Below are 10,262 nucleotides of genomic sequence, written 5' to 3'. Positions count from 1 at the left end.
GTTCCTGCTACATTAATGTGTGTGTTACATGTTCCTGTTACATTAATGTGTGTGTTACATGTTCCTGTTACATTAATGTGTGTGTTACATGTTCCTGCTACATTAATGTGTGTGTTACATGTTCCTGTTACATTAATGTGTGTGTTACATGTTCATGCTACATTAATGTGTGTTACATGTTCCTGTTGCATTACTGTGTGTGTGTGTGTGTTTGTGTGTTAAATGTTCCTGTTACATTAATGTGTGTGTTACATGTTCATGCTACATTAATGTGTGTGTTACATGTTCCTGTTACATTAATGTGTGTTAAATGTTCCTGTTACATTAATGTGTGTGTTACGTGTTCCTGTTACATTAATGTGTGTGTTACATGTTCCTGTTGCATTACTGTGTGTGTGTGTGTGTGTGTGTGTGTGTGTGTGTGTGTGTGTGTGTGTGTGTGTGATTGTGTGTGTGTGTGTGTGTGTGTGTGACAATTAACTAAAGCTGTCAAAAGTATATTTGTTTCTGCGGTGTAGTGGATGTTGCATGAACAAAATAAATAAATAAAAGTGCTTCAAATTGGTACTTAAGTACAGTAATTAAGTAAATATATTTAAATAACATTATACTGCCACACATGCACTGACTCCCTGCGTATTCTTTAGAAAAGATGAAAGTAAGTGGGGGTAGCAAACCGCTCGTATCACATTCAAATGTAGAGTTTCCATCTATCAAGCTTCTGCAGATGCTCTTGCATTAGTTTCCCCCTGTTAAAGCCTCTGGCTGTATCCCCTTAATGAAATACTCCCAGAGAGAGGTGAGCATCCAGCGGTTCACAGAAACTTGGGAATAAAAGATCCATCCCTCATAATGTTCACGTTACAGCTTCACGTGGAGAAAGAAGCAGAGAAGGGAACAAGTGAGATCAAGAGGCACAGAGAGGAGGACGCTCACCATTTCCTGATCTTGTGTTCTTTGAGTGCCCATTTTATCTCAGATAAAGGACACTTAGTGATATTTGTTCTCTTCCAGTCAGACCCTTAGGCAACCTTCCTCTTCTTCATGCACACACACACACACACACACACACACACACACACACACACACACACACACACATACACACACACACACACACACACACACACACACACACACATCATTTGCACTTTAAGTTACTGAACACAGACCCTGTATCCTCTTGACTTCCGTTTTAAAACATAATCAAATGATTCTTCTTCAGAGTCATTGAATATTCAATTACAATGTATTCTTAAATAACATTAAAGATAATTGATTCGGCCACTTGACTGTGGCTTTCTGAAATCTCTCTCTTTGTCGGTGCTGCTCTGACTCAGCTAACAGCGTTCAGACGAGCACAAGGAGAAGAGACAACGGCCGCAATTTCCTCCTTAATGTACAAGTGTTTATGTCTCTGCTGAAGAATGTCAATCCTGGCAACTGCAGTAAATAAATCTGTCCGCCGGCAGGTCAAAACATAATACACTTCTAGAAAAATGTACCCTTCGTGTCCCTGCACAGTATCCTCTTGAAGGCCTTCCTAAAATCGTGGTTGAAGATGGTGTAAATGACCGGGTTGAGGCAGGAGTTGCAGTAGCCAATCCAAAAGAAGAATTTAAACAAGGGGTTGGGGATGCTGCAAGTCTCTGGGCACACCGCCTGAAGAGAGTACGAGAAGAAGAAAGGGAACCAGCAGATCACAAAGCCTCCCATCACTACAGCCAACACAAAGGTGAACCTCTTCTCCCTGTTCACCATGGCTTTGCGGCGAGATGTTGGTGTCCCCTGAATCTTAGGCGTTTCCTCAGGAACCACTTTGGTGCCAGATGATGTAGCCATTGTGTCTTTGTATCTGCAGGCCAGGTTTAGCATCTGAACTTTGAACCCTTTCCTTTGGGACAATCCCAAAGTTTGTTTGTTGGTCTTGTTCGTCTCTTCTTTGCCGTGCACGCCTTCCTTTTCCATTTCAGAGCCAGAGCTGGATGAGTTGTCGGGGAGCTCTTCCCCCCCTTCGTCAGCATGTGTCTGGGACTCTTTGTGGGGAACAGCTGAAAGGATTTGGCTGCCACATTTGGGGATTGAGGGTGAAGCGGTACTCGAATTAGTAGGGAAGTGCTGAGTGTCCTGGCTCGGTGTATTCTCAGGCGGGGTTTGAAGTGATGACTGGATGGAATCAGAGCCAGGCATTTTGGTTTGGACTTTTTCTCGCTGGCTGGCCGTCGTACCTCCTTGATCCCCGTTCTGTGGTGACTGCTCGGATAACTTTGCCGTTGGCTCATTGGTTCCCCCGCTGGCATTTCCTCCTGCTGCAGCTTTTTGCTTCTGCCCGGGCGGGCAGCGTGTATGCTGCTTAGCGATCTGATAAATCTTCACATACACTAGAATCATTATCACACAGGGGGCGAAGAAAGAGCCAATGGTGGAGTAGAGAATGTACCAGCGCTCGTTGTTTAGCTCGCACACATCTTCCCCTCCTTCGCTCTTGTCCAAAGTGAGAAGAGGAGGGAAAGAGACAACCGCAGAGATCAGCCAGACTACAATAATGGCTGCCTTGATTCGTGCTGGAGTACGTTTGGCACCGTAAGTCATGGGTCGAGAGATCGACAGGTAGCGGTCGAGTGCTATCGCGCATAGGTGCACAATGGAGGACGTGCAGAAGAGGACATCCAGTGCCAGGTAGATTTCACACCAAATGGAGCTGAAGGCCCAGTAGCCCTGCAGCTCATTGGCCAATGAGAAGGGGATAATAAGCGTTGCCACTAAAATATCCGCTGCAGCCAGCGACACCAGGAAGAGGTTCTGAGGCCCCTTGAGGGATCGGGACGTCAGGACGGCGATGATGACCAGGATGTTCCCGACGATGGTGAGGATCATCATGAAGGTGATGGCGATGGCGAAGGCCGCGGTTGCTTGCGGGTTGTAAGGCGAGGTCCTGGCAGTGCTCCGGTTGCAGGGTTGTGTGCCGGAGACGAGGCTGATGTTCCTGTTGGGTCCACCGAGCTCCGACAGGCAGGGGGCATCTGGAGTAGCTGCCATGGTGGTGACGGGGAAACTTACAGAGTGACAGACGAGACAATTATGTCCTGGTTCTTTAGTAAACCATTGAAAAACAGGATATTCCCCGTTTAGAGGAGGAACAGATGGTCACCCGTCAAAGTGAAGCCATGTGATCTACAACAGAGAAACATATTTTATGATCAACGTTAGAGAATAATCGATACGTTATTTTGTAAGCGTTCAGTTTTAGACAACTAGCAAGAAAACATGACACGTGTATAACATATAAACTAATGTAAACACACACAGGACCAGCTCTTTATGAGCAGCTCCTCATTAAGAGACACATTTACACAGGAGGCTCCACAGTGTAACTGCATTGATTATATAAATCTCGTTTTTTTATCATGTATTTTCAAAAATGACATGAAGGAGCTTTATTCCTTTATTTTTCATGACACGACTGTCTTTGCTTTCTGTCCCTGTTTTAACGCACTGACTGCAAGTAGACGAGTTTGAGCCGACGCCTCTTATACGTTTCAGTTACCACCAACTCTTTGAAGACGCTAATCATTTCTCTGTACCTGCGTCTGGATATTAATGCTGATCTTTGTGAATTCGACCGCTTTTGTAATGAGGCCCATCAGCATACAAAGGGGACTCTTTTTACCTCATTTAAATAGGTGCAAATAGCACAGGAGCACCGAGACACTATTTGCTTTAGTGAATTTGCCTGTGAGTGTATCGTTCTGTCTCTGCGTCATTGTTCTGATGTTTCTGAGTTGTTTTCAGTTCATTCATTGGTTTTAGTCCAAAGAGGTAAAACTATCCAAAGTTTTACAATAAAACTAAACTTTGGAGAAAAGTCCAAAAACTGAAAACAGATTTATGTATCAGAACTTAGTTTCTTCTTCTTCTCTCCCATTAACCATCTGACCCCTCACATGCATCTGGTGACCCTTTGGAGAGGTCGGACCCCCTATGTTGGGAACCTCTGGACTAAACGACTAGCTGTATCTAAAGTTAAAAGTGCATCAGGATTAAATACCTAATAATGTCGCATGGAATCAGGTATGAGTGACAGGAGAACCTAGTGTTTGTGGAATAATCACATTCATTTGCATTTTCTTTTACATATTTTCAGAACATTTGGTTATCATTTGTTCTAGATCTGGATGGAAACCTGACTTGTGTTCTTCTGTAAGTCACTATGTTTTATTTTAAAATTCTGTACACAAATCTGTTGCATCTGCGATCCCCAGCTCCTCCTGTCTGCCCCAAATGTGTGCTTGGAAGCGACATGGCAGCTGGATCAGATATATGGATTAAAGCAGAATATTTGGTTGGATATAAACTTGCCGTTCTCAGTCCAAAAGTTAAACATTATTGAAAAAAGAAACATGTAATCATTTCCAAAGTTCACAACATGTTTTTATCTCACAAAATATTCTATATTTTTATTATTTCATCGTCGATCGCTGCTTGAACTGAATAATGGACGGAAACTAACAACTTGTATTTCTGAATTTCGGACATAAAAGAAGTTTGCTTGGTGAAATATCAGTTGGAGTCGTATTGAAATGTATCTTCTGCTAGCAACACTGGCGTTGTAGCTGAAGTGGCAGCGCTTAGCACAGCGCCACCAGGAGGTCCGGAGAGGTCCTGCTGGACACCGGGAAGCCTTTTTGACATTTTCCTGGATTCATCCAAAAAAAAAAGGTTCAACACAACATAATTTCTGTCAAATGTTGTATTTGTACTATGTTGTTTATCCTGTACACACGACATCTATTGCACGTCTGTCCGTCCTGGGAGAGGGATCCCTCCTCAGTCTCTCCCTGAGGTTTCTTCCATGTTCCCCCTTTAATTATGGGGTTTCTTTTAGGAAGTTTTTCCTTGTGCGATGCGAGGGTCTAAGGACAGAGGGTCTAAAGACAGAGGGTCTAAGGACAGAGGGTCTGAGGACAGAGGGTCTAAGGACAGAGGGTCTAAGGAGTGAGGGTCTAAAGACAGAGGGTCTAAGGACAGAGGGTCTAAGGACAGAGGGTCTAAGGACAGAGGGTCTAAAGACAGAGGGTCTGAGGACAGAGGGTCTAAGGACAGAGGGTCTAAGGACAGAGGGTCTGAGGACAGAGGGTCTAAGGACAGAGGGTCTAAGGACAGAGGGTCTAAGGAGTGAGGGTCTAAAGACAGAGGGTCTAAGGACAGCGGGTGTAAGGACAGAGGGTCTAAGGACAGAGGGTCTAAGGACAGAGGGTCTAAAGACAGAGGGTCTAAGGATAGAGGGTGTAAGGACAGAGGGTCTAAGGACAGAGGGTCTAAGGACAGAGGGTCTAAGACAGAGGGTCTAAGGACAGCGGGTGTAAGGACAGAGGGTCTAAGGACAGAGGGTCTAAGGACAGAGGGTCTAAGGACAGAGGGTCTAAGGAGTGAGGGTCTAAAGACAGAGGGTCTAAGGACAGAGGGTCTAAGGAGTCAGGGTCTAAGGACAGAGGGTCTAAGGAGTGAGGGTCTAAAGTCAGAGGGTCTAAGGACAGAGGGTCTAAGGACAGAGGGTCTAAGGAGTGAGGGTCTAAAGACAGAGGGTCTAAGGACAGAGGGTCTAAGGAGTCAGGGTCTAAGGACAGAGGGTCTAAGGAGTGAGGGTCTAAAGTCAGAGGGTCTAAGGACAGAGGGTCTAAGGACAGAGGGTCTAAGGACAGAGGGTCTGAGTACAAAGGGTCTGAGGACAGAGGGCCTGAGTACAGAGGGACTAAGGACAGAGGGTCTGAGGACAGAGGGTCTGAGGACAGAGGGTCTAAGGACAGAGGGTCTAAGGACAGAGGGTGTAAGGACAGAGGGTCTGAGGATAGAGGGTCTAAGGACAGAGGGTCTGAGGACAGAGGGTGTAAGGACAGAGGGTCTGAGGATAGAGGGTCTAAGGACAGAGGGTCTAAGGACAGAGGGTCTGAGGACAGAGGGTCTGAGGACAGAGGGTCTGAGGATAGAGGGTCTAAGGACAGAGAGTCTAAGGACAGAGGGTGTAAGGACAGAGGGTCTGAGGACAGAGGGTCTAAGGACAGAGGGTCTAAGGACAGAGGGTCTAAGGACAGAGGGTCTGAGGACAGAGGGTCTAAGGACAGAGGGTCTGAGGATAGAGGGTCTAAGGACAGAGGGTGTAAGGACAGAGGGTCTGAGGACAGAGGGTCTAAGGACAGAGGGTCTAAGGACAGAGGGTCTAAGGACAGAGGGTCTGAGGATAGAAGGTCTAAGGACAGAGGGTCTAAGGACAGAGGGTGTAAGGACAGAGGGTCTGAGGACAGAGGGTCTAAGGACAGAGGGTCTAAGGACAGAGGGTCTGAGGATAGAGGGTCTAAGGACAGAGGGTGTAAGGACAGAGGGTCTGAGGACAGAGGGTCTAAGGACAGAGGGTCTAAGGACAGAGGGTCTGAGGATAGAAGGTCTAAGGACAGAGGGTCTAAGGACAGAGGGTGTAAGGACAGAGGGTCTGAGGACAGAGGGTCTGAGGATAGAGGGTCTAAGGACAGAGGGTGTAAGGACAGAGGGTCTGAGGACAGAGGGTCTAAGGACAGAGGGTCTAAGGACAGAGGGTCTAAGGACAGAGGGTCTGAGGATAGAAGGTCTAAGGACAGAGGGTCTAAGGACAGAGGGTGTAAGGACAGAGGGTCTGAGGACAGAGGGTCTAAGGACAGAGGGTCTAAGGACAGAGGGTCTGAGGATAGAGGGTCTAAGGACAGAGGGTGTAAGGACAGAGGGTCTGAGGACAGAGGGTCTAAGGACAGAGGGTCTAAGGACAGAGGGTCTAAGGACAGAGGGTCTGAGGATAGAAGGTCTAAGGACAGAGGGTCTAAGGACAGAGGGTGTAAGGACAGAGGGTCTGAGGACAGAGGGTCTGAGGATAGAGGGTCTAAGGACAGAGGGTGTCGTATCCTGTACAGTCTGTAAACACTGAGACAAATGTATAATTTGTGATATTGGGCTGTACAAATACATTTGATTTGAATTTATGTATTTGTTAAATGTTATGTTTTGCACAATAAACTCAATGATGATGATGATGATGATGATGATGATGATGATGATGAGGGCAGAAAGAAGCAGAGGGATGAAAGTATATGTGTCAAGATTTTACAAACGGTCACTGAAGATTCCACGTTTGTTTTTAGAAACTTATTTACATTATTTTGGTTTGAAGCGTCATATTGTGCTTTGCTGATTTAGGTGTTCATATCCTTCAACACAAATCAGATCATATATGTCAACTTCTGCAGCTCTTTGCCCTTATTATGTCTTTTTATTAATATATATATATATATATCCAACCATGTATATTGTGCAGAAGGTGTTCTTTATTAAAGTGACCAGAACTGCAACACTTTCTGTGTTTAGCTCATTGAAACCATCCAGATGTTTTCACAGAATCGTTGGTCACAGTTGATTCAGAAGACAGTAATGTAACTGAACATGTTATCATGTAAGAATGTGGACTTACTGGAATATACAGATCTTCTCTTCAGCTGCGCCAATGCGTCATTCCACGTGAAGAACTTTAAAAGTTTATTTTCTTGCACGAATGTGCAGAATTTAGCAGGAAACGATCCGGTGATGCTGCGCTGGGTGTCCGTCACACCGAGGCAGAGAGAGGCAGAGAGAGGCTGTGATCTCCACACGCCGGGTCAGGGATGAAGAACAGCGCAGGGGGTATACAATCCGGTCAGATGTGCGGAGAGAATGTAGGAAAAGACAGATCGACTGTAAAGTTTTCTTTAAAAAGTAGATCCCTGGACACCCAGGGTTAAACAGCTGATGTATCCGCGCGCAGGGCTGCTTTTCCATCCCGGGTTGTGGTGTCAGTCCGGCCGCTGGAGACACTCTGCTCGCTGCTGGAGCTCTGGAGGAACTGATGCGGGTGTAACCGGATAAACGACGACGCGACGCGCTTTTTTACGCGCAGCTTCTTCTTCCAGACTGTCCGGCTGCGCGCTTCATGTCCACTGTGGGAGTTATAGGAGCTCACATGCAGGAGTCCAGGTGTGACTTGTAATGGCACAAGAAACATGTCTCTTCTTATTGTCATGTCTGTTGTTCCACACGGTGACGCTTTTTACACCGTCATTAGCTTTTGGGTTTTAATCCATCCGGTCATTTTCTGAGCAAAACTGTCAAATATTGTGAGGTGTCTGTGTGTTGGCAGTAAACTCAACATGTTGGGGTTTCTTTTGGTTGGTTGGACTAAAACTGAAAGTCATTTAGACTTTGTGAAATTGTAATGAACATTTTCACTCTTTGCACTTTGTATTAATACTTTCTGCTGATATTAGTTTTGCCTTTAAACACATTGACTTTGCTTAACGGACACAATAAGACACTTGAAGACTTCAGTGGCACGTTTCACTTTGTAAAGATGTATCTACTAACTCAGAAAGATGATTACATTTAAACTGTCGCCTTTAAAAATGTGATTTATTGAACTGAATAAAGAAAAGTGAGTCGAGAGAATTCAAGCCTTTAGAGTCAGAAGACTTGAGGTCAGAAGAGTGTTTGACCTTGATATCAAACACATTCCTCTCACTTCCTGTCTGACGTCTTGCAGAGTTGATTGAATGCTCTCCTCTCGCTGTCTCATCGTCACGGATCCATCATCTCTGCGCTCAGCTTCACGTCGAACCTGTAATCTGTGTCCTGGGACACACTGACTTCTTCATGTTTAATCAAATGCTCTTCTGTAATGACTCCCTGATTACCAGCTTCATTAACGTTCAACTGGATTCATTTGTTCCTTTTTTAATAAACCATAAACAATGTATTGTGTTGGATATCTGATATAATGTCATGGAGATGTATTCATATCTGTGGGCGGGTTCCTGCAGGAGCCTCAGAAGATGAATGCTCTGCGAGGGTTTCGTGATTGAATTGTGACAGTTAATGATCATTAATGTTCATCTGCATCCATCACAGCTGAGATACAAAACAAATGGGACTTTCTCTGCGTGTGTCTGGAGCTCAACGGATGTTTAACTGACATCAGACATTATTTGCACTTTTTGTGTTTCTCTCAAGTGCATTTCCTGCTTCCTCGCGTGCACAACTGAGACGAAGCTGCTTCATGTGTTCAGTAAACGTCACAACAGCAATTCATCTTGGAGTTCAGTGACTTCACTCAGTAGTTGTATCATGTTACATGTTACATGTCGCTAAACCACAGACGGAACGACTGCAACTCAAGAAGAACCTGCAAAGAGAGAAATATAAACACCTGAAGAACAACGAACATCCAGGAGACACCGTGAAGCTTCAATGACCTGATGACAACACGCGCGTCCCCGACGTGCTCGTCACTTCTTACTGATTCATTTCTTTGTGTTTTGTCTGTTTGCATGTTTGTCTTCAGTTGCAGTCCAACAGTCTTACTCATCAACGTAGTTTTATTGTCTCAGAGACTTCGGTGCACAAAGTAAAACACATGTGTTGAGCTGCGTCCTGCAGGCTTCAGTGACACGTGAGTCATTACCGGACACGGTACTGCTGTGAGTGAGTGAGTGACGTGTGTGTTGAAGCACACGAGCAGCAGCTCGCGGTGAAAAAGCTGCAGAAAGATCTTAGAAAACAAAAAATAAATAAGTTTGACTGACATCGGGCGTATTGCATCACTTCCTGTTAGTTTAAAACAATCAAGTAGATTTATTTTTGTAAAACAATATATGACAATGTGTGTGGTGTGGATCTGGGACACAATATGAACTGATGGGATATTTATTTATATTTAAATGCAGAAAATGTCATTTTCAGAAGTGTGGTGGTGCAGCAGTGGTGCATCATGGGAGATATTGTGGCGGTGCAGCAGTGGTGCATCATGGGAATCCTTCATATATAACACACAACATAAGTCTGGTGGTTTCCCGTCTGCAGGTTGTTTAACTCAGATGAACTCATCTCCAAAGGGTTCAGTGTTGAACTGTTTCCTGCACTTCATGTTCCCTGAATCAGTTTACAGCTGAAGGTTGTTGTGGAGGTCGAGTGTTTGTGAACGCGTTAATTCATGCAGCTACATGGTGGCAGCTACTGCGAATGTGCACGTGTTTACATTAAGATATTGTAAAAGAAACATTCACTTTGACTCTGAAAATAACTTTCCTTTAATCTCATCTAACCAAATATTTATTATTTACTGTAAAATGTTCGATAAGTCTCAACATGCAGAACTCCATACATTACATTAAGTATATATAATACAATATAATACATTAATCTACATATTCACA

At 44.7% G+C, this 10,262-nt stretch overlaps 1 protein-coding gene across 1 annotated transcript; it reads right to left on the bottom strand.

Annotated features, from left to right (window-relative positions):
* Positions 1-388: 388 nt before the first annotated feature.
* LOC115016819 (alpha-2B adrenergic receptor-like) lies at positions 389-7,844 on the bottom strand. Its single transcript, XM_029444866.1, has 2 exons — positions 7,493-7,844; positions 389-3,174 (listed from the first exon to the last, which is right to left on the bottom strand). Exon 2 carries the CDS (start codon positions 3,037-3,039, stop codon positions 1,492-1,494), a length of 1,548 nt encoding a protein of 515 aa, XP_029300726.1. The 5' UTR covers positions 3,040-3,174; positions 7,493-7,844; the 3' UTR covers positions 389-1,491.
* Between the last annotated feature and the right edge of the window lie 2,418 nt (positions 7,845-10,262).

Source organism: Cottoperca gobio, chromosome 12 (assembly GCF_900634415.1).
Source record: "Cottoperca gobio chromosome 12, fCotGob3.1, whole genome shotgun sequence".
Taxonomy (NCBI): Eukaryota; Metazoa; Chordata; class Actinopteri; order Perciformes; family Bovichtidae; genus Cottoperca; species Cottoperca gobio.
This window is presented reverse-complemented; position numbering and strand designations above follow the sequence as displayed.

What these genes read in the sequence shown, in the direction of transcription:
- LOC115016819 (XM_029444866.1), bottom strand. Translation starts at nt 3,039, where the DNA reads ATGGCAGCTACTCCAGATGCCCCCTGCCTGTCGGAGCTCGGTGGACCC.